Source organism: Anguilla rostrata, chromosome 7 (genome assembly GCF_018555375.3).
Source record: "Anguilla rostrata isolate EN2019 chromosome 7, ASM1855537v3, whole genome shotgun sequence".
NCBI lineage: Eukaryota > Metazoa > Chordata > Actinopteri > Anguilliformes > Anguillidae > Anguilla > Anguilla rostrata.
The window spans coordinates 55,591,498-55,616,196 of NC_057939.1; the positions used below are offsets into that span (position 1 = coordinate 55,591,498).

General features: G+C 43.4%; 2 protein-coding genes across 2 annotated transcripts; one reads left to right on the forward strand and one right to left on the reverse strand.

Moving 5' to 3' along the window:
• Window positions 1–1,538: 1,538 nt before the first annotated feature.
• LOC135260119 (protein phosphatase Mn(2+)-dependent 1K-like) lies at window positions 1,539–13,216 on the reverse strand. Its single transcript, XM_064345313.1, has 7 exons — window positions 13,046–13,216; window positions 10,427–11,015; window positions 10,166–10,266; window positions 5,839–6,004; window positions 5,406–5,550; window positions 4,882–5,016; window positions 1,539–4,501 (listed from the first exon to the last, which is right to left on the reverse strand). Exons 2-7 carry the CDS (start codon window positions 10,858–10,860, stop codon window positions 4,370–4,372), a joined length of 1,113 nt encoding a protein of 370 aa, XP_064201383.1. The 5' UTR covers window positions 10,861–11,015; window positions 13,046–13,216; the 3' UTR covers window positions 1,539–4,369.
• A 342-nt stretch (window positions 13,217–13,558) lies between these two features.
• Window positions 13,559–24,117, forward strand: LOC135258661 (probable E3 ubiquitin-protein ligase HERC3). Its single transcript, XM_064342104.1, has 23 exons — window positions 13,559–14,349; window positions 14,548–14,671; window positions 14,881–14,957; window positions 15,141–15,362; window positions 15,768–15,859; window positions 16,326–16,456; window positions 16,764–16,891; window positions 17,170–17,329; window positions 17,443–17,502; window positions 17,830–17,935; window positions 18,466–18,649; window positions 19,294–19,451; window positions 19,547–19,621; window positions 19,726–19,782; window positions 19,880–19,946; window positions 20,058–20,212; window positions 20,368–20,508; window positions 21,011–21,177; window positions 21,338–21,401; window positions 21,498–21,556; window positions 21,934–22,117; window positions 22,225–22,324; window positions 22,727–24,117. The coding sequence occupies exons 1-23, from the start codon at window positions 14,187–14,189 to the stop codon at window positions 22,939–22,941; spliced, it is 2,889 nt and encodes a 962-aa protein (XP_064198174.1). The 5' UTR covers window positions 13,559–14,186; the 3' UTR covers window positions 22,942–24,117.
• Window positions 24,118–24,699: the final 582 nt, after the last annotated feature.

A 24,699-nucleotide genomic window follows, 5' to 3' on the forward strand; every position in this document is an offset into this window, starting at 1 on the left:
TTTTATAGCTTTGATTTTACTAGCTGGAACTCAGCACTAGCATGTAGTATGTCTATTATAGATAAATATTGCTCCAAATATTCATGTTCATATTTGTCAGACTAGCCACTTGAGTGTCTGATGTGCTTCTACTTATAAAGGTGTCTAAAATAAAAGATTCAACACTTACGAGACATGTCGCCAGCAATGCGTATATGGTGCAGGCTGATTAACCTCTGCGGTGTACGGTTAGCATTCTGATGCTTTACAATCAGATATGACATTAATTTCCCAAAGTGTGATAAGGAGATAAGGAGTGTCTGGATCGGCAGAACATGGTCGCGAATGTGTCAAAAAATACTGGCCAAAAAGATCTGCTGGAGACGGCCAGCCAAAACGGGCCGACTGGGTGAAGGACGTCCAGTGACGTTTGTGTGGAAACGTCATGTGAACACCAGAAATGGTTCGACCCAGAGCCCTAGAAAGAGCTCTCCTTTTTTTAGGGGCTCTGGTGTTACCCTCTGACCAAGGCTTCGGGGGAAAATATGAAACCTGCGCACGCCCCAGGGGGCTAGCTGCAGGCCAGAGCAGCTTCAGGCTATTTTTAGACGCCACCATTGATGAAGCAGAGGGTGTGACCCGCCACATTCACCAGGAGCCCAGGGGGGAGCAGCGGTCGCAGGCAGATTTACCCACAGGCCAGGAGTCTGCCCTCTCATAAGCAGGTCAGCACACGAGCAGCCCGCCCGCCCCGCGGCCTGTTCTTCCTGCAGGAGCATAAACCATGTGACTCTGCTGCTCAAATCACGGACCTCCAGCTCCAACAGCTGCTGGTCTTCCACCCACCCTTTACCTGGGAGTCAGGTGTGCATACTGTCTGGCCAATCAGCTGCACTAGTTGTTCAGTTAATTACCTGGGGGAAAGAAAACCAGGGCCGGATTTGGATTGCAGGTCCAGATGTGAGCATCCATGCCCTATGCCAGGGGTTCTCAACTCGGGCCAGAAAGGGCCGGTGTGGGTGCAGGCTTTTGTTACAACCAAGCAGTTACACACCTGATTCTACTAATCAACCTTTGGAGTCTTTACTAAGGACCTTGATTAGTAGAATCAGGTGTGTAACTGCTTGGTTGGAACAAAAGCCTGCACCCACACCGGCCCTTTCTGGCCCGAGTTTTGAACCACTGCCCTATGCACTGCAGCCTACACCTGGCAGCGAGAGAGAGCATTTGGTCAAGTGTGCAGTTTGAGAAAACAACTGAAACGGGATAAAGGGATTGGCTAGCTGACTAGACATCCCTACATCTAGTTGGTTTGTCATTGTGGTCACTTCTGAAAGAGATATTAACATTTCTGCACGATTTTGAAATTAAACAGATGCCATCGCAGTGTGGAATTAGATTCTGCGTGAAGTGTTTCAATTTATGCGAAACCTCAGAATATTTCAAGCATGCACATCATGCGTGCTTTCTATCGCCGGTGTTTACTACAGAAACACAAACGTACGTGAGAATTGGTAGTTTGAGGGAGAAAAAACCACCACATTAATGAGCACCTCAAATGAGTTTGGGGGGATTTTTTTATTCAGTGAGCTTGTAAACCAACCAACCATACATTATGTACAAAACAGGAAGTTCCTGTGAAACAGGAAGTTACATTCCGCTGAGTCAGCAGAGCTCGCATACAGTTCGAAGACTGCAGCCCAGGTCACAGAGCCCAGCACAACACAGGCGGCAAAAACGCAAAGATCCGTCACAGTAAAGCACATAAACCTGCCTTCACTGCCACTGTGTGCACTTAGTGCATCACACACACACACACACACACACACACACACAGGCCTCACAGCCACGCAATCATACCAGTATATATGAGGTTAAACGGGAAATGTGTGTCATGTGATTTCTGACACCACATCATTGGTGGACAAAACTGCATAACTGCAGGCATGTCAGTCGTGGTTTAAAGTTCAAAATTCAATGATAATTTCAATCACGGATTAAATCAATTAATTAAATTGGATTTAATTTAATTTAATCCAACTCATGAATGCATATGTATGCACATGCAAACTTGTACATACATATTCAGAATGAAAAAAAAAAAAAAATATATATATGTGTATATATATTTTTTTTTTTTTTTTTGGAAAGGGAGACTGCTACATATTCTTTCTGTTCACCTGTTTAAAATTAACAGCCGTTAGCATCAGGTCCATTAGCATGAGCCACACGGAACTCTGCCAATCACTACTTCAGGAAGACAAATGAAGCGAAGAACACGGAGCTGGTGCACAGCTCTGTGACAGCATCACAGTAACATGAAATGCCATCGTGTTTAATCAATGGCTGAAATGTGCTCAGTTAGGCTTGTCTCAGGAGTCCACTACTCATAATTTATAAAAGTTTGAGTATTTCCCCCCCAGTACCATTAGGAGTTGATTTTGAACAAATTATAACAGGAAAAAAGGGCTTAACATCTAGGTAATTATTTAGTGAAAAATAGCAGATAAAACTGTTAAAATTGCTTCCTATCAATGATAAAACTTATTCGATTTCATACTTATTCGATTTTTTCCATGTCAGAGTTTCTTCTGTTTTTTTTTTATTTTTTTTTTTAACCTATTTGTCATCAGAAAGGTCTCAGAATAGAAATTCTGACAAACAAACCAAAATAAGACCTTAACGTTAAAAAGCGATTTGATTAAGCAGGTTAAAGCAAGCCCCCCATTCACACAGGCCTAATGCAGTCACACAGTCCCAGCAAATTACACATTACATAATTTTATTTCAGAAAGTAGTAATAATACAGTACTATTTGGCTGTCAGTGTGCCTGACAAATAAAATAAACCCACTCGACTAACAACACTCACACGTTATATATTGTCACATAGGGCAGTGGGACGACGCCTCCACAGTATCAGTGCAGATTATAAACGTACAGCCTACGCAATGCCAGTAATACTCGACAAATCACAGTACTGAAGGAAAGCTACTTTAGCCACTTTAAAGCAACCACATTTTCAATCAGAAGCATCAATGAGAAAACCACACTGTTACCCAGGGGTGTTTATAACACAATTCAGCCATGTTTGGCTACTGAATGAAGTGCAAATTGTCACTGTTCTATAAAATGTAGCAGGCATGACGCCACAGACAATCACTTTAGGGAAAATCTTTGATTAAGCAACATTAAATCCACAACACCGAGGATATAAGAATACCTCTGCAGTCGAGAACCAAAGCATTATCCACAAAACCTCATATTTCCAAGTTATATACTGTATATACAATAAATACATTTTAACAGCAGCATTTTGCCAAACAGACCAAATATATAAACGGTAATATGTACAATTTATATTAAACAACATCTACAAAGATCAGAATATGTCTGTGGTGCTTTTCTTTAAGAAGTGTTGGTTTAGTGAAGATTACATTACATGATTTCACCTCATCAGCAAATTGTCCTTGATTCTCCAGGTGAGGTACCACATTAAAATAAGTTCCAATCATTCGGTCTACACAGACCTTGCATGTAATTAATGTGCTTTTATAAAGTAATTTGTTTGCTTGCATACCTGCCCACAAGGTTTTGGAATGCATGTAGAAGTGACCTCATCTTACAACTTGATGCTTCTCCTCCTGAGTTCACCAAAGCAGACATGAGCCAACCCGAACTGGATTCAACCTGCAGGTTTTACGTGTCACGGTGGACAAACCTGAATTCAGAGGAACAAAGCCATCCTCTCCAAACACCTCTGAGATGAAAGTGTTACACAGAACATCAACACTCCGATTTTCACCGCCTTAAAACCATGACCTGCGCAACGCTGTGGGACAGTCTTCAGAGCATGAACATATCACAACTTTCCCACAGTAAAAACAAAAAAAAAGCCTTAAAACTGCTTCAGCATCCAGTCATCTCAGACAGGCCACTCACTCACACCGCTATCGAGGTACTGAAGTATCACAGCTCAGTGTAATACGTATCCAAGCATATCACACACTGATCAACATTATCAGGGGGAAAAGTGCATTAAAGTTCCTCACCAACACATTTGCAGGGCAGACAGCCTCCAGAGAGCAACCACATTATAACATGCAAAACACTCACTTTCACCTCCGGAAAGTGATTCCCGCAAAAACTTATGTGGCCACTTTCCTAAATAGCACCTAGTGATGAAACCGTATATGTTAGCTAGAACTGTTCCCCCCCGCGGTTAATGTACAGACTGTACACTGGCGCCTGAAGGCATTTCTACATCTACTCCCCTAAAGTATGGCTCCTGGTATCTGGTGAAGAACATATGGTAGTGCTTCCCTCCAGTGTCCTGAAGGGGGCGCCACAGCTATTGCACATGGGTGGGGTCCGGCTGTGCGGCACGCCCCTCAGGCCCAGCGTCCGCTGGACACCAGGCTTCGGCTGAAGGAGTAGCTGGCCTCGGAGCTCTTCTGCTTCCCCCACGCGCCGAACGGGACCACCATGATGGTGCTGTTGTCCTCGGAGCCGTACTGCAGGGCCTGGAGCAGGGAGCCAAGCACAGGGGCATGAGAGACTGACCCCCCCTCGCAGTCACACAGGGGTGTGAGCATGTGACCCCCTCCCCAGTCGCACAGGGGTGTGAGCATGTGACCCCCTCCCCAGTCGCACAGGGGTATAAGAGCATGACGCCCCCCACAACCCCCGACATAGGGACACACCTCCAGGGCACCACTGCACTCTATTGTTAAAAAGCAGTCTAAAGAAAGCCCTTCATTCAGAAACACTTTTAAAAACCAATGTCTCACATGTTACATTTCACTAAGGAGCTTTGGTAAAAGGAGGGATATAAAGTGAAAGAGTGGCGATCGCTCCAGGGCAAGCGCGGAGCACGCAGCTGTCCCCACGGAAACGGCCGCACCTGTTCAGAGATCAGCTGGGCCGCCTCTTTAGGGTCGTGGCACTGGTTGATGACATCACAGATCTCCTGGCTGTTCATGATGAAGTTGATCCCGTCGGTGGTCAGGGCCAGGAAGGAGTCGTGCGCGTGATGCAGCTGGAAAACAGACCAATCACAGCCCTCACAGCGTGCTCCTTAAAATGGCTGCATGTCCAGCCTCGGCAGAGAAGAGGACATACCCACCACCCGCTTCAACATGCTACGCGTTACACACACACTAAGACCACCTCAAAAGGAGAAAAAAGGTCAGCAATGTAGGGATGTAGGTCAACCTCAAGTTCTTGGAAAAATGCTGCGGTCTGTTTGTTTCCATAACATTAACTAACGTGGGAACTGCAGTTGACCTCTGCCCTTCCTGGACAGGTGGGGCGGTTGACCTCTGCCCTTCCTGGACAGGTGGGGCGGTTGACCTCTGCCCTTCCTGGAGAGGTGGGGCGGCTGACCCAAACGGAGAGCATTCCGGTTTGTGACTCGACGACACTCACGGTAATCCTCTTAGTCTCTGGTTCGGCTATGACCCCGCTGGTCTTCAGGTCGAAGTCTCCGATGCTCCGCGTCATGGCCAGCCTGCCGTTGACGTTTGCCTGGCCGACGCTGTTCCAGGTCACAAAGCCACCACTCTTCTTTATCCTGCAGGATCCAAACAAAAAATTTAAAAAAAATCAAGAAAGTCCAGTTAAGTCACTGCAATCTGTGCATGGGAAAACCTGAGGTATTTCGTTTCCAAAAAAAATACAGCTTTGAAAGAATTTGCAGTAATATTCAGAACAAAAAATCTTGCTTAACTGAGGTCAGAATCCGTGGGGTCAGAACTGACCCTGAGCACAGAGAGATAAACAAAGGCCTACATTGACTGTGTGAGCTGGAGTCATGACTGCCATTCCCGAGCAGCGAACAGAAACACGGCCCCTCCCGTACCTCTGCTTCTCGTCCTTCCTCTCCGGGGTGTGGTCCACGGTCAGCTTGAAGGCCTTCCCCTTGCGGCAGAGCAGGGCGCGGCTGTCCCCTACGCTGCCCACCACCAGCTCGATGCCGTCCCTCAGCAGCGCCACGGTGGCGGTGGTGCCAGAGCTCTGGAGCGAGGCTGCAAACGCCAGACACAGCACTGTCAGACACAGGCCCCGCACGCCCTGCTGCACTGCCTCCAACCTGCCCCGCACGCCCTGCTGCACTGCCTCCAACCTGCCCCGCACGCCCTGCTGCACTGCCCCCAGCCTGCCCCCACACTGCCACCACCTGCCTCCACTGCCCCACTCTGCCCCAGCCTGCCCCCACACTGCCTCCAGCCTGCCCCCACACTGTCCCAGCCTGCCCCACACTGCCCCAGCCTGCCCCCCACCTGGCCCAGCCTGCCCCCACACTGCCCCACTCTGCCCCCAGCCTGCCCCCGCCTGGCCCAGCCTGCCCCCACACTGCCACCACCTGCCTCCACTGCCCCACTCTGCCCCCACACTGCCCCAGCCTGCCCCCACACTGCCCCAGCCTGCCCCCACACTGTCCCAGCCTGCCCCCCACCTGGCCCACCTGCCCCACACTGCCCCCAGCCTGCTCCCACACTGCCCCAGCCTGCCCCCTGCCTGCCTCAACCTGCCCCCACACTACCCCACACTGCGCTGCGCTAGCCTGTACCGCCATACCCTCACAGCGCGGGAGGCTGAGGCTGCACTGAACCCAAAGGGCCGGGGCTAGCGCCATTACCGCCAAACAACAGAGCAGAGAGGAAAAGAAACACAGGCAGGACACGGGGAGCGCACACAGGCAGGCACAGGAGCGCACAGGCAGGACACGGGAGCACGGCAGACACGGAGCACAGGCAGGACACGGACTACAGGCAGGCCGGAGCCACAGAGACAGGACGACAGGCAGGACACGGGGAGGCACACAGGCAGGACACGGGGACAGCAGGACCGGACGCACAGGCAGGACAGGAGCTCACGGAGACACGGGCGCACACAGGCAGGACACGGGAGCTCACAAGAGGACACGGAGCTCCACAGGCAGGACACGGGGCTACAGGCAGCAGATGCACAGGCAGGACACGGGGAGCTCACACAGGCAGGACACGGGGAGCGCACACAGGCAGGACACGGGGAGCGCACACAGGCAGGACACGGGGAGCGCACACAGGCAGGACACGGGGAGCGCACACAGGCAGGACACGGGGAGCGCACACAGGCAGGACACGGGAGCGCACAGCAGGACACGGGACTCACACAGGCAGGACACGGGGAGCGCACACAGCAGACACGGGAGTCACACAGGCAGGACACGGGGAGCTCACACAGGCAGGACACGGGGAGCGCACACAGGCAGGACACAGGGAGCGCACACAGGCAGGACACGGGGAGCGCACACAGGCAGGACACAGGGAGCGCACACAGGCAGGACACGGGGAGCGCACACAGGCAGGCGCTGAAGGGAGCTTTACACCAGGGTTTGGAATGGGGAGTGTGGGCATTCAGGTGGAGAGTGTGCGACTGGATGTGATTATGGAGGCAATATAAATCCCATTACTTCTTGATTTTTTTTTGTTTCTAGAGTAATGCAGTTAAAATTAACAGACAATACCAAACAGGCCACATCAGCTTGGTGTCCCTATTCATACAAGGCCAGTGATCTTACTGAGTGCAGGGGCAAGATTTTCTGCAATCCCAGTATGTTTGCCTTACGCAACAGGGATTTACCCTCCAGGAGGAAGAACAGATGCTGTGACTGAATTATCATTTTTTCTACCTGCATTTCAACATATCATTGAACCCTGTTGTAAAATGGCTGGGTTTGTGAAGAATGGAAAACATACATAAAGGTTGAAAGAAAACAGACATACAGTTTTTTTTGTTTTGTTTTTTTTTTAAAAGGTCAAATATAAACTTGGGCTTTCAAAATAATTCAAGAGTAAAAGGTACAAGTAACTCATGAGCAACCAAAAAAAACATTAGTGGATAGACAGCATAATTCGAGAGAGAGAGAGAGAGGAAAGGGGGAGAGAGAGAGCAAAAGAGAAAAAGATGGGGTGGTGGGGAGGGGGGAGGAGAAGGGTTCTCTGGAAAAATAACAATTCTCCTTCAGATGTTGACTGTTGTCATAGAAACTGCCATAGAAGCTGTCTGCTATTCTAGGCTTCCTCCCCCCTTTCCAGTTCCACTATATGAAACACAGCAGGATGCATATCTGTATGTGTACGGCACTACTCCGTAAAACAACCATTCCTGGCCAAGGGGCTCCTGTGGTCAGATAACCCAAATATGCGGCTAGCGCTTCAGGCAGCTACACCCAGTGCTCACTGTTCAGATAAAACTGCGGACGTTGCTGAAAAAGCACTTCAAAGATCAATAACGGTCAACCAACTTTTCGGGTTCTTCTCATTACCATGAGTCAAACTGGTTGGGCAGGGGTGAGAATTCCTTAGGAAACCTAATAGACAGTACACAGGCAGTTTCTATGGCTAGTGGCCACACCAGAGGCAGGTTAAATTTGTCTATGTACGCAAGAAAGAAAACTGACATATTAAGTCAAATGTAAAGTTTGCCTGCCTTTGTCCACAAAATAAAACTAACATTGTTTAACATTCGCTGTCTGAGAACGTAGTACCACATGAGACAACTGGACTAACGTGTATGAGAGAGAGAGAGAGGAGAGATGAACCTTCCAGTAGTCCAGGCAAGGAAGAGCCCAACTCCTTCACCTGGGACAAAATTTAGCCCTTCTCCTTCCACTGAAGCCCACCAAAAAAGCCTCCGGGGCCTTCTGCTCTAGAGACTGTTAGCTGGGTCTGCAGCTGTCATAGATAACACGCAACACACAGGCACATTGGAAATTTCATGAACGGCGCTGGCCAAACATTTAAAAAAATTAATTAAATTTATTTTATGTAAATGCTGTTAAAGAACATCTCTGAAATAACAAGAGCCACAAAGAAGGCTGTGGAATCACTGGCTGCTTCGGGTTACAACATGGCCCGGCAACTGCGCCAGTACATCAGTATGCTCGATTACTACATTCTGTCTGTGGATATTCTCCCTGGACATCAATGGCCAATTATGACAGAAAACTGAAACCTGAACACAAACAGACACCTTAGTTAGTACGCAGCTGCAGACCAAATTAGCACACTCATTTCTCTACCACAGCTCTCAGAGGCCTACAATGCATTTACAGTCTCTCTGCGGACCGACGGAAAAGGTATCAAACTATGAGAAAGAGAAAAATAATCCAGCTCCCATAATAATCCACTATCTGATGGCCATAAGACCATTTGCAAAAATCTGATGCAACAGTGCATACACACATGTTGTGGTATTGTCATAACTGCGCATAAGTGCATGTAGTGGTACTGATGAAGCGAATTACAGACATACAATACCTGTTATATGCCGATAGAACTAATACTTAATATGCAGCTAGAATATGGAACAGCTATATGTACATATGTATACAGCTGAATATACCTAATCACAGCCTCTCTTCAGCTCAGCTACATATAAGCTGGTGTACACTGGGGCATCCCCCGTCATTCCAGAGTCACGGTAGTCTCAGGTCTTCAGGTGTGCAGCTGCGGACTAACTCAGGAACAACACCTGCATACATCTAACAATGCCGTTACACTGATGTCACAATCATGTCATTCAAATCCCCCTTGAAATCAGTCATTTTCACATCTATTCCAATTTTAGAGAGTGAATAATGCTGACAATATAAGATCAGTATAAGAACAGTTTACTGCATCCCCCCAGTGTCATAAATGACATAACTACACATTATTAATATAATATCCATAAATGACACAACTACACGTTATTAATATAATATCCATTAATGATATAACTACACGTTATTAATATAATATCCATTAATGACAAATCACACTTGCTTTAGCGCAATCAAATTTCACTTTAATGTGCAAAGCTTGGAGGCAAAAACACCTTTCAGGAGCAATGCAACATATTAAGGGCAGTTAAGTTCACACTGCTGTATATCTGTCTTGTCAGGGCAAACAGAAATCAACACAAGACATGCTCTTCTAAGCATCAGCCAACAGCAGCAGTCAGTCACTGCGGACGAGCCGTGTGATTATAAATCAGTCTCTTACTCTGACACCAGCCACAGTGTCTAGTAGCTTTCGTTTTAATGCCATTTACAAAACAACTTCATTTTGATATGCAGTACGTAAGCAAAGACATACAGAAGATATCTCTCGCACTAATATTTTCTGTGAAATTATTTAGTCCTATTTCATGGTACCCACCATTGCCAGAAAAGTGGAAATGCCTCGCCAGGGCTTTGTCTATTTCCAGGAATGCTTCCGCTAAAACCAGCTCCAAATCTTCTTGCTCTGCTACCAGATCTCTGAAATAATAAACAGTGAATGCACACCAAAAGCATATTTTAATAATCCAAACATCTTATTTTATTTGTCTTATTTTTCAAGACATTAGCCCCCCCAACAAGTCTACTTAGTGAATCTGTGAAGGTGACCCGCCGTCTCTGGGTCCAGCGGTGCACCTACTTGATGTACTTCTCCATGTATTTGTCACAGAAGTCCGCGGCCTGTGGCCCCCCGTGCCCATCGAACACGGCGAAGTACAGGATGTTGGCGGTCATCTGGGAGACCTGCAGGCGGTCCTCGTTCTCCTTGCGCTGGCCAATCAGAGAGGCACATCCCACGTTGGACAGGCTGACTTTGGGGATGGGCATGCCGTACTTGATGCTGGGCGGGAGCAGGATGGGCTCGTCGATGCGGTTGTCCCAGATCCCGAAGCTGTCCCAGGTGGTGGGCTTTCCGCTCCCGTCCGGGTCGAAGCGGGAGTTGCTCCGCCGGGGCGAGAAGAGGCAGTGGAAGAGGCGGCGGTGCGCTTTCGGGCCCCCGGTGGTCAACAGCGCCCGTCGTCGCACGTGGGGCCCACCAGACCTGGCCAGTTTAAGGAACGCGACAGCTGACATAGCTTAGCCGCAGCCCGAACTCGGCGACGGGGAAGAGTAGCCGCAGCCCGAACTCAGCGATGGGGAAGAGTAGCCGCAGCCCGAACTCGGCGACGGGGAAGAGTAGCCTTCTCTCTCTGACACGGCACCGGATCCTGGGGACACCGTCGTGCTCACTGAGAGGAGAACAGTTAAACAGCAAACGCAGAGCTCCATGAGAAACCAGCCAGATAAGTGAAAGGTCAAGACAACAGAGAAAGGCTCGACAGTCTCTGACCTCCATCCGCACACAGGCTGTAAAAAAAGCTAAGCTGCGAACGATCTGTGCCAATGAGTAACCAGAGATCTGCAAGTAGCCTTTCAACGGAGCAGAAACGTGAATGTGGTTATTTTGAGGGGCTTGCTTTCCCGCAAGCAAAACCTCCGTTCCCTTTTTACCGTGACAGTTTAACGTGAAGAAGTTTTCTGGCATTTTCAAACTTTGGATGAACATTTGTAAACTGTCAGTCCCATTGCATCCAGTCGCAGAGCTCAATTGTCTGCAGGTTAAGGGGTCGAAGTACAGTCGTCAGGTTCTTCTAGAACCCTTAGCTCCACCACTCTATAGGCTCTTACTGACACTGTCACCATAGCAACAGGCACTGATGGTTGTGTTTACTGTAGTATTTGAAATCCAAAACAAAAAAAAAAACGCTTTTTCTTTAACTTTAACTTTAATGTTTAAGTTGCAACATTCGTACGAGGGCCATAACATCAATCTATCACGACGTTTCATAATCCAGGAGAATCACGGGATTCTCTTTAGAGTAGGCTAATACTGTAGTTAATGCTTCGATTAAAATCTACGATCTGGTGAATCTGCATCCAAAAAGCCTTTTCCTGGAAGCATTTTCCCCGCCCACATTTCCACTCTCATAAGGTCTGACAGGCAAGCCGCCTTCTCCAGGCTCACACGCTCACATGACGCCGCTGTTTATTTACGGCCCCTAACCCGGTCTCTCCCACCGTGCACGAATCACTGAGGTCTTTCCGCGGTGTTTGATCCCAGGCACGCGTAAATACAGCGTACGCCGTTAACTGTTAATTATTACTGAGAAAACTACCCGCAGCATTTAGAAACCCGCAGCAATATTAATTTTCTTCCTGAAGACCCGGAGAGTATGCGAAACATCAGAATATTTTCAAAGCAGCAATAGATTCTCGAGGCCACCAAAAATTCGAACCCTTTGCATGCGACGTCACCGTCTTTCAATGGTCAGCGATAAAACTGACATCAGATGCTATGTGTGCATGTGGGGAACCACAAACACCGGCTAAGAATCATTATTCTGAGCGCAATTTTCCCAGTGTTTAAAAGTATATTCTTAAAACTCGTACAACACTCTGCTAAATACTGTTATCTGTTCATAATGACGCTCTTGTGACCAAGCAGTAAAGAATGACAGAACAGAAAAACATAAGTAATTTATATGAATAATCTCATCTAGTCACTGAAAAATCTCCATGCAAGGTAGTCAATCAGCATACATGATGTAGTACTTTCAGCAGGTATTTCAAAAGCTACTCTGTTTTATTCGCGGAACTTCAGGGTATTCCAAACAACAAAGTTTCATATAAAAAGCAATAATGCATCATTTAAAAAGACGTACCTAGGCCTACTTTCTCTCCAAAGCAAAAAATAAAAAATCGGCATGTTGTTGTCAATATGCAAAAACGTAGGCACGAAGGTCATATCGGTTTTTATTTCATGCAAAGATATCAATAGGCTACCATCTGGACATTCAACTCACTGACCCTATCACATCATTCAAAAATATCACTGGGTTTGCGCGCGATAAACGCAGATCTGGCATAAATGAACGCGCCCGGCTGTCATTGTTGGGGTATCAACGCGCATAATGACGTCTGGAGGCCACAATTTAAGCAGTTCTGCTCTTTCACTCGAATCTAAATGAAGTAAATCTAACCAAACACACTGGTAAGGCACACAGTTAGGCATACCATTCGTTAGTTTTGAATATTCAACGTTTTACTCAAGTAAAACACGTACAACGATGCTTGCACATAGTGGAATCCTACAAGCAAGTAGCACATCCTTTGCTGCAAGCTAGCCACCTTGCTAGCTAACGTCACAACCATTGCCATTGAAACATTCTCGACTGTTGCGTCATGCTTAAATATAAACAACGCAGGGAAACAGTCCTACCTTTTTATTGTCAGAACGATTCCCAGATTTCGAAAGTATTAGATTTAAGTAAAAGTTGGTCAAACGAATTTCAGTAATCCGATAGATATCACACATTCATTGTCCTTGTAAATACTTGGCCGCTGGTCATAACCAGGACCCTACCAAAAGATTTAAATGACGTCTTGAGTAGCCAATCACAGTGTCATAACTTGTCAGTTCTAAGCCAATCACGTACCAAGTGTCTGTGGGAGTGTTTGACAACATGCAGCGATAGGCTCTGACCATAGACATAATGTCTAATGGCTCTGACAACATGTTGAACAAATTTATGATTGTCAAGTGAGTTATCCAATCATATCTCAACGCTAGCCATCTACAACAAAACATGCGAATTAAATCATGCATGCCATCTATGTTTATAAAAAATTTCATTAAGTGTAATTTTGTTAACTGATACTTGGAGCACACTGCAGAAATACTCCAGTAATAAAAACTATGCTTCCGAATTTAGTTAACAATTTAACAAGTTTGCGTAACAATTTAGTTTGGCGTACGGGGTATGTGGTTAGCTAATAAAAATGTTAGCCGTGAATCTTATGGAGTTGTTTCTAGTATTTCCACGAGTCATCTGCATCTTGCGCCTGTCCTCTGCAATTCATGTAGCCTAAATATCCATCAGAACCGAGAGCGGTGTAGCAGCTGGCATTGACACTTGAATAGTTGTCAATGCCACTAAACTTAATTTTCTGTTGTTGACTAAATATAATTTAGACTTTTGGAAGCTGATTACGTATAGCTGTCACAAACTGGTACGGTCTGTATTGATGTTAGGCATTTAAGGTAAACATGGTGAATTAGACTTGGTTTAGCGACATATTTATAATATCAAGATAAACAAAATCCATAGCAATTGATTACGATTGAAGAGGAAATGGTTCTTTCATTTCGTTGCTATTGCACTAGGTTTCACTTTTTAGCTTCTCAATGATGAAATGAAAACGAAACTATGAGTTTCCGTTTACATTTTCTGATGTCATAGCGTCACACTGGCTGCTTTTATATTGGGAGCACAGGATACAAGAAACAGAAAGCTTTTGTCGGCGTTGCAGCTCTGACCAATGATGGGAAGTGAATAAAGTTCTGAAAACCAGATGCCATCATGATCTGCTGGGGAGAAACCACTCTTAGGGAATTTGCAGAAAAAGGCAAGATAACTGCCGTATCTGCTGGGAGACGCATCATTGCTGTTGTCACAGAAAATGGACAAGGAAAATACTGTTTACAGTGTGACACAAGTGAAACACGAAACAGACGAAAGCCAGGTAATTACTTTTATGATTAACTGTAAAGTTTGCTATCATCTGTTGTTATTTAAAAATTAAGTTTTTCTGTTTTTTTTATTTACATTTTTTATTTGGTAAGGCAGTCGTCCGGGAATATTTGAAAATATTTGAAAAATATTTTGAAAAAATACAGATCTATTTGGTTACATTTTTTCTAAAAGCGATTTATTTGTTCAGGGAACTTGACATTGAAGGAGGAGAAAATCGACTCACTGAGCTGTGGAGCTGATTACATTGTCATGATCTCAAAGAAGGGAAACGTTTTCCAGCTAGACTTGGAAAGAAAACGTCACATTTTCAGGTAAATGTCGTGTGCGCAGTAGTAACCGTGGTACATGCAAGAATCAGAGATGGTTCCATCAGACTAAAACTATTTCTAATATACATACTAATACATGTTACTTTATTCTGTACATTTTTTACATTTCTCATAACATTTACTATGAAGGGACATTCCATGGTTTTCTCAACACGTGTCAACTTTTCCAAGGTCATGTTCATGTTTTTCAGATGTCACAGTGCACTGCTTGGCAAACATGTGATACAGGTGGTCTGTGGGGACCGTCATACCATTGCACTCTGCAGAGGTACTGTACCAGACACTAAGCCTTGACAAAGTTGTCTTGCATTGAACAGCAATGCAGTACTGCGGATATATTTCATGTAATGCAAGCCTTGTGAACACTGACAACCAGCATGAGAGTTGTGAGTTATGAATCTGAATATTACTGGAGTGGATTCCCCATTTTCAAAACTGTGGACCCTTTCAGATGGACAGCTCTTCACGTGGGGGGGAAACTCCCATGGACAGCTGGGACAGGGGGAGGGAAAGCGTGACCTCCGGACCCCTGAGCCTGTCTTCTCCCTGTCAAGGGTTCCCCTGGCTATGATCGCTGCTGGCGGGGACCACAGCTTTGCCCTGACTCTCTCTGGAACTGTGTTCGCCTGGGGCAAAAACAGCTCCGGGCAGCTCGGCGTGGGAGATAAGGAAGGTACGGATGGGTCTACATTAACATTACTGTGAACAATAACATCGAATTTACAATGGCATTGAAATCAGAGCATAAGGGCGGAGCTTAGGAGGGCTACATGCCAATCATCGCTGGAAGCATGAATCACTTCTCAGCGTGTTTATGTGTGATTCAGCACTCTTGCTCACACGAGAGAAGTTCTCGCAGTGTGCAACTACACGCTGGTCCAGCAGAGTATGTTCTGTGGTCCTGAGGCTGAAGCCCTTGAGTGGCATGGACTGAAATGAATGTCCAGCACTGTGTGATTTACTGAATTATCTGCTCTGGAATTTGAGAGGTGCGGTGGTTCATTAAAATATGGGGCGCTGAACGTGAAGCTGTAAACAGACTCAGACATTATTATTTTGCTTCTGTGTATTTCTGCAGATAGATGTGATCCCACTGTGGTTAAAAGCCTAAATCTGAAGAGGACTGTCTTCGTTTCCTGTGGAGAGGAGCATACTGCAATTCTGACCAAGGTTCTAGAAATATATATATATATATATATATATTTTTTTTTTTTTAACAAACTCAAACTGGAATGTGATTTTTTTGTTTTTGTTGTGATGTTAATGTGACATGACACTTGCTAAAAAAAATCAACACTGAATGACTAATAGACAAAAGTGAATTTTTTAAGATATGTGGGTCTTGGTCTTGTTAGATGGGTGTTATTATCGAAAAAGGCAGATAAGCTAGACAGAGTTTATTCGTGGAGGGTGGATGGCATGGCTAATCAACACACAGCTGCTTTCTCCTGGGGCTACTATGTAACGGGACTGATCTAAAAAAGATCATCATGGCCAACAAATTCAAGAATGTTAAAACTTTTTAAAGAGATGAAAGAAGACATTGACAAGACAAGTTTTTCAGGACAACTTTCTGCTGAAGCCTTGAGAGGTCATTTGGGAATGGTGTGTCATGGCTGATTCTGTGTCTCTACAGGGGGGCCTGGTGTTCACGTTTGGGTCCGGAGAGTACGGCCAGCTTGGACACAGCTCAGACAGAGAGGAACTGCGACCTCGTCTGGTGGCTGAACTCTGGGGGGCAAGGGTGACCCAGATAGCCTGCGGAAGGTAGAATGCCCCAGTTCTGTCTGCGAATTTCCCATAGTTACACTTCGGTGTTTTGTAGGCACAGAATTTGTAGGGAAAAAAACTGACATGAAGTCATTTGATTCATCCAATTATAGTTTGTCACAAGTACTGTATAAATTCTGATGTTTTAAAAAAAATTCTGACAGGTGTTTCTTGAAAGTTTTCTGTAATGTTTTTTTTAAAAACATTAAAATATGTAAAATAACTGATACTCCATGGTACTTTGCAATGGACAGAAACAAACAGGATTATATCGGTGTAAGTGAATATTTTCTCCCCTTGTAAGGCATCACACACTGGCGTATGTTGCGTCCCTGAAAACGATATACTCGTTTGGATGTGGAGAGCTAGGGCAGCTGGGAAGAGGACAGGCTGGCAGTCAGAATGTTCCACTTCCTGTTCCGCTGGCTCCAGGTATTTACATGGTTCCTATGCACAGTCCTGCATGCAGTGTTCTGTTTGTTCCATGCGAGTTTTGTAGTTTTTGCTTTATTGTGCTATATTAGCCCTATGGTGCAAGGGTTTTTTCCCGTTCTTGTTTCAACCTCAGGTATTTTATTTAAGATAAGAAAAAAGAGTATGTTGTACAAAATGCTGCCTAATGTAACAAACTAAAAAAATATCACTGTGTTTTATTCATAGTGATAGATTTGTAGATTTCAGTTTATTTATTTATTTTTGTGATCATTCAGGATTTGACGGTGGAATTGGGACCATTTTGGCTGGAGGAAACCTGTCATTCTGCTCTCTTGAAACGCTGCCTTGTCCCAGAAAAATCTTGACTGTGGATGAGAAATTAATTGACAAATGGACCTCAGAGTGTGATTCAAAACGATGGAAAACTCTAAAAAGGTATGAGGTATGAACTGTGCCATGTTGCCAATCAGGGGGAAATATAGAAGAGAAGTGTTTAGATGTGCCAGCCATTTCATTGTTCAAATTTCTTCTCATTAATTTTTTTTCAGGGAGATAATACAGACTTTTTCATCTGCATCAACTCTCAATGGTAGCTTTCTCAATCAAAGGTAAAAAAAAAAAAACATTTGTTATGGATGTGTCTGAGACAAATTAGCATTCTATTATGAATCTTAATGACAATGGATGCATAATTACATAATGCACCGGGGTTTGCAGTCCAAACTTGTAATAAGACTTACAATTCGTTATCAGGTAGGCTACAACATTTTGTCCTAGATTGAGACACTGAATTTCTTCAGTGTATCTGCAACCTTACACTGTGCAATATGGACTATATGCAAAAAAAAAAAAGCTAACTGTTTTACTTTGGAAAAAAAGAGAGAATCCTTAATTTTGTAATTTTGTAACTAATCTAGTGTGTTTCTATATTTTAGTGGCGATCGGCATTACCAAACCACAGTGGCGAATTCAGGTCTGGACTTGTCTCTAGCACGTCTAGCCTTCGAGAAGCTGGCAAAGAATAAAAAATTGTTGAAAGAGGTATTTTATGTTTATTTTAACATAGTGTAAATAAATCCGTTTATTAATTCACCTCAGGCTTAATTTACAATTTAGATTTTCAGTTACAGTACAACTCAAGAGCTTCTGACTCATGTCAGTTTCATCATTACAGAGTCATCAGTCGAAGAAGGTCTTGTAACCTAAATCAATAAATAAATAAACGATTTTAAAACGTAGTTGTGTATCAAAGGAAACCACCTTATCAATCCCGGCAGGATCTGTCAAAGGGCATGTACTTGAGCCTTCCTATGAACAACCAATGTGTGACTCACGACACACATGCAGGTCTTTGTTTTTGTGTGCATCCCAGGTGTATGAGATGATGAATGCTGGCTGTAAATTTTATGGGCCACCCTGTTCATGTGATTGGCATGAGGAAACAGCCATGAACAAATACAGATATTAAAAAACTGATGAATGCTGAAATGTTGGAAACGTTCTTGCACGCAGTTTACGCTTAAATGTGACCGTGCGCGTTTCGCGAGTGAGGCCCGTTCTTATCGTTTCAGGTGGGATCGGTGGTGCGGGACACACTGCTTCGCTCCCTGAGCGACGAACCGCCTGGTGTGGAAGACCTGAGAGTCTATTTGATCCTGCCTGAACTTCTGAGGGTCCTGCCCATGGACAGAGACCTCTGTGTGAATTTTGCTGAAGCAGTCGACAGACTGCAGCCACACTGCCTGAAGATCCTAGGTCATTATTTTCTGCCCTGTATCTGCAACCAATGCCTCAGTCAAATCCTTCTGGGAATTTTATGTATAACCAAAGTTAATGAGCCACTGAAAATATAAGAGTTAAACAGAATAAGGGAGATTCATTGCAGCAAATGTAAGAAATCAGATTTTTTTTTTCACCTTAATTTATTGGGCACTCTTGATGTGAAGTCAGTATAATTGCTACATATTTGTTTATTTCAAAGTACTGAATATTCCTACAGAAAAGGGACTTAACAGAAATTACCAGAACATTCCTCAGTAATGTGCTGCTTACAAAAGCAAACCAGGGCTCTGCAGTGCTCCCGCTTTAGGAGCCTTTGCTCCTAAAAAAATAATAATAATTGATGCATGTCAACCAGAAAAATAATTTTGGAGCACATCTGCTAACTGGGATGCATTAGAGTGCTCCTAAAGTTTTTACCTGAGGACCAAAAAATGTTAGCTAAGTTCCCTGCAAATTTTAAATATATGTAAGAATATATATATTTACCTTTCAGAGGTTTTCAATGCTTCCCTTGAATAGAAGATGCAGGGACGTTTAAGTGAATGGGTTCACCTGCATATTTTTGCTTCTCTAATGATTTTAATTGATTTGATTGTAAATATTTCTTACCTTATTAGAGGGTTTATGGTCAAAACTTCCACAATCCTTCTTCAAGTCCCTGGTGGAGGTGATTCGCTCGGCGTGCACATGGTTCCTTCACCAGTTGAGGACAGAGCTGGAAGATTTCAGGATCCCCGTTGAGAAGACAGCAAAAGTTCTTCAGAAGCTGTATGAGGTAAAATATTGCAGCTGTATTTCTTGAGAAATAAATCATGTGTGTGGTGTGTGCTTGCTCAAAGCACTCGAAGAATACCGCCATCTTGTGTGCAGGTGAACTACAACTCTGGCAGGAAGATAGAGGACAGAAACTTCTACATCAACGAGATGAAGCTCTTCTTTCAGTCTGTGAGTTGCAATTATGATTATTTTATTTATAATTTTTTTAAAGAAAGATTACATATAAACTCAATGGAAACATTGATTTTCTTGTTTTTACAATGTGCTCATAGTGTCTAGAATGGTCGCCACCGGATGGAAACATCATTTACCGCATGTTACAATTCATGGTAAATGTCCATTGTCTTTAATTCAGTAGTACTTTACAGTAGCTCAGAAATTTGGTAAGAGAGGCAAATGACCTGTTTTATGTTTTGTACGTTTTAGTTCAGAAGGTTGGCCTTCTACCGATGCATCTTTGACATGGAGACAAAACGCATGGTCTTCAAGTTTTGTGAGCAATGAAGTCTTACATGAACTTTTTTTAGTGTTTTTATACTTATTGCCTGAGACACTCTTTGTTGGGAATTGCATAAATCAACCATAAGTATTTAAAACAAATAAATTACGAATAATTGTTCTTGTCTATCTCCTGTTTGTTTGCAGCAGAATGCCCTTCCTTTATTGCCGAATTATCTGTTTGTGAACAGAAGGACCCTTCTGACAGATACCTTTCAAGGACTGAGAAACAAAGCCCGTGACTACCGTTGGCCATTAAAGGTTATTGAACTACCACTTAAATCACAACTATAGTGTTAACGCGTTAAAAATATCACTGCTTAAGGATTTCTCTTTTAACCAATCACCTGTTTACAGGTACTTGGATGTGACATCACTGGACTATGACAGAGTGCAATGGCATGTTTATTTTCCAGGTAAAATTTGAAAATGAGGATGGTATTGATGAAGGAGGTTTGTCTCGGGAGTTCTTCACTCTCGTTGCAAGGGAAATTCACTCATTGGAGCCAAAGATGCTGGAGGTGTTTGACTCAAGACTTGTCTGGTTCATGCCTGAGGTGTGTATGTCAGTGTAAACCACATTGTTCCAAGTATAGAGTAAGTTTATTAATAACAGTATATGATTCAAACCACCTGTTATTTTACCTGCTGTCCAGTGTACATCTAGCACTGTGTCAGTTAAGCTCTTCAAGTGTCCCCATGCTTCTTAGCCCTACTAAACTACATCATACATTAACATCTCTTTGCACAACAATTTATCGTTTAAAATAAGATTAATATTTAAGATATTTATTTAAATTTTTCTTTTCTACACTCTTTGGGTTGCCAAAATTGCTGTTGTTATTTATGAAATGTTTTGTAGGTAGTATTAGTTTGCGTATACTATATACTGTATACTGTAGCTGTTCCAGTTACAATGCATTTCTGTGGTCTAGAGATGTAGAGATTTAATCTGCAGGGACAGACAGCGCAATTGACCTGCTGCTTTATCAGGTGGTTTTTGCAGGCAAACCCTTATTTATTTTTAGTAATGGCAGTTATTTCTTCTGAAACCTACAGGGCCTCCGTGACAGCGATGCTTATCGCTTGCTTGGGCTTCTCTGCGGGATGGCGCTGTACAGCCAGTGTGTTGTGAATTTCAACTTCCCACTGGCGCTTTTTAAGAAATTGTTGGGTTTTATGCCGACTCTGGAAGACCTGGAAGAACTCTCTCCCATCGAAGCCAGGTGAGAATGGCTGACAGCTAGAACATGTGCATTGTTTCTTCCATGAACCCAATGTTTGTAAATTATAATGCATAGTTATACCATCTTGACACATAAACAATCAAGTGGTTACGACTATGTTTGAAATGTGGATTTATTTTATCTGTTGATTGTAAACTAGGAGCTTGCAACAAGTCCTAGATGAAGACGAAGATGTTTTGGAGCTGTTGTATTTGGATTTCACGGTTAGTTTCAGTCCCACACACCCAACCAATAACCCCCCAATCAGAAACATGGCTGTTTGTCACAGTTACAGGTTTGAATCTTTTCTCTGTTCATAGGTTAAAGGCCACGAAATAGTTCCAGATGGAAGAGAGATATCAGTAACCAAATCCAACAGGTACATGGTGGTGGCTATGATGATGATGATGATGACTATGATGATGATGATGTTGATGATGATGGTTATTATTATTATTATTATTATTATTATTATTAAAGCGCTCAGCTAACACCTTTATAATTGATGTAATTGTATTGGATGACTGACAGTTTATAGGATACTAAAAACAAGGCTCTGGGTTTCTAAAAGTAGAAAACTCAAAACAGGCCAGGTAAAAAGTATCTGCGCTTGGGAGGAAAATTATTTCACGATCGTAGTGATGGACTAATAAAATACTGTGCAGTCCTTATGTCGACATGCTTTTCTGAAAGATATATCAGAGTACCAGCATAATCGATTGCTTCTTCTATCACCATTTCTTTTGTGGTTCACAGGCGGCAGTACGTGGAAGCGTATGTTGATTTCATTTTCAACAAGTCGGTGGAGAGGCAGTTCGCTGACTTTTTGGGGGGGTTTTCGCAAGGCTGCCCAAATGGATTGTGGAAGATGTTTCTCCCAGAAGAGCTGATGGCCCTTCTGAGTGGAAACGTTGACTATGTGTGGGAGGAGCTGGAGAAGGTGAGGATCTCCTCTTCACTGCATTCAATGAGCGAAAATACTATTGTTTTTATTTGGTTAAATGTGCTGTGATGTACACAAAAATGTTTTTTTTCCCCTGAAAACAGAATGCTATATATGAGGGATATACGCCCACAGACGAGAACATCAAAAACTTCTGGACTGTCTTCTTTGAACTGTCTGAGGAGGAAAAGAAGAATTTTCTGTGTGAGTACTTTAGGACTTCCAGCCTGCATAACAGATGCTCACTTTGCGTTATACACAAGATTTCACATATTTTGTTAAAGCCTTTATTAAAAAAAACTTTTTCACGTGCATTATTTACTGGATATAAACTATTGTTCATGTGCATTCTCTTCTGGATATATACTGCTTCTCGCAGTATTCCCCATTCAGTTTCTGTTGTTAACCCTTGGAAGTGTAAATTCTTTTGGAATGCTTTTTAAAAATTCTCAGTCTGTGTTCTAGAACTCTGTTGCTTTCAGTCACCAGCAGTGATTGTGACATCAGCATTAGAATGTTCAGTTCTGAACATTCTAATCGCATGTTTGTGATCTCACTCCTTAATGCAGGTTATAAAAGCAGTCTTTTCCATGTTGTGTTTTCTAGCCTACATGACAGGAAGCAACCGGCTGCCCATCGAGGGTCTGGCAAAAATGAAGATCACTATTGTGAACCAAAACATGCCCAACCCTGATGATTTTTATCCGTTTGCAAACACCTGCTCTTGCCTCCTATCCCTTCCAAATTACAGCAGCATTGATATTCTGAGAGAGAAGTTTGTCCATGCAATCTCTTTTTACGAGGGATTTGGACAAGGTTGAAGTGTCACATGAAGATAAAGACAGTAATCCTTCAACTGCTGAGGTTTCACACAATGGCCACCAGAGCGGCGACGTTCTCGTCACTTTTGAACAGTCTTTATCTGTGTCTGTCATCTCTGGTCTAATTTTCAGGTCAGAGCAAGCAAGGACAGCTCTGGGTTTTTTTCTTTAGAATTTCTCCTTTCTACCATGCAACTGTGATTAGAATGGTGAACAAAATAACAAAACAAAATTTTATACACTTCAGTAGAGCGTTAATTCAGTTATTTATTATGAATTATTTTGAATGATTTCATTATTCTTCTTTCTTTATTAGTAATTGATATTTTCAGTTTATTCCATTGGTTCATTTTGAATATTGTATTTCCACGATAATGTGAACCTGTTGGTGTTTACCGTTCTTGGCTCAATGGCGTAGTTCCAGTGCCTTTTTCTGTTTGTCTGCAAGAGGCAAGAACTATTTTTGAGATTGCATAGCAGCGTGTGTCCCAAAGCAGCCTATCAGCTTTGTGGTAAAACACAAGTGTGCAGAGTTGAAGCTGTGGATTGAAGACATGCCTGAGAAGCCTGCCATTGGCTTAACCTCTGCTATCTTTTATCTGTACCCATGTTTCCGGAGGTTCAGTTTCTGTGTCATTCTGTATGAAACCTAAAGGTTTACTTTACTGCATAGTGTTATGGACCATTCAGATTCCATACAGGCTGTAACATATGATGCAGAGGCAGTATATTAAAAATGCGACTTAAAATTTGCATGACCATTTCGGTGTAAAATAATCTAGCATGCTATAATATACCAATGCTATTCTGCTATTGCAGTAAGGCTCTGGACCAGTAAGTTATATAGCTTGCCTGCTGTATATAATGTATATATTCAGTGTAAAATAAGAATTTTACTCTGTATAGTTAATGTTTTCTTTGGTGTCTGAGCTTTAACATGAATCTCCCTGGTGTCACCACACTGGAGAGCCAATCTGATCACAGGGCTAAATCCATATAATGCTCCCTTTTTAGAAATGAAATGTTTGGGTGTATGTATGATGAACATAAGCTTTTGTCATGGAATATTAGCCTCCTTCTTATGTATGAAATTTTCATGTTTTTGATATTGGAAACATATGTGGTTGTAAATTGCTGTTAATGGGGAAGCTAATAAATCATTGATTCCAACTGGAACTTTAAGGGAATTTGAATGGTTCTGTATTTTGTGTAGTTAGATTTCCCTAATGATCAGGGATCTAAAACATATTTTATCTACACAACAGTTGCTCGCTAGGTACAGGTCCCATGGAGTTTTGAGTTAATTTAACAAATGGGGGTGAGTCTGCATAAGCAATGTGGGCAGCCCAAACATGACCCCAAAATATATAAGCACTGTATCACACAACAGAAGGATCCAAGTGCAGAGATGAATACAGAGGGCAGACGTAAAACAAAATGTACTTTACTAGCATAACGAACATAATAACATGAACTAATACAATCAGGAAAATAGAGATGACTTACCAGACTCTAGAAACTGTGTGACTGCCAGGTGGTGGAAGGCCTGGGTGGTAGAAGGCCTGCAAACAAGGCAAAGAAATATGAAACAAGGAACGTAAATACACACAGGGGCATTTAACAAAGCATTGCATTTAAACAGTTCAGTGTAAAGCATCGCATTTAAACTGTTCAGTCCAAAGCATCATATTTATACTGTTCAGTCTAAAGCATTGCATTTAAACAGATCACATTTAACAGAAAATTAACTGGCAATAA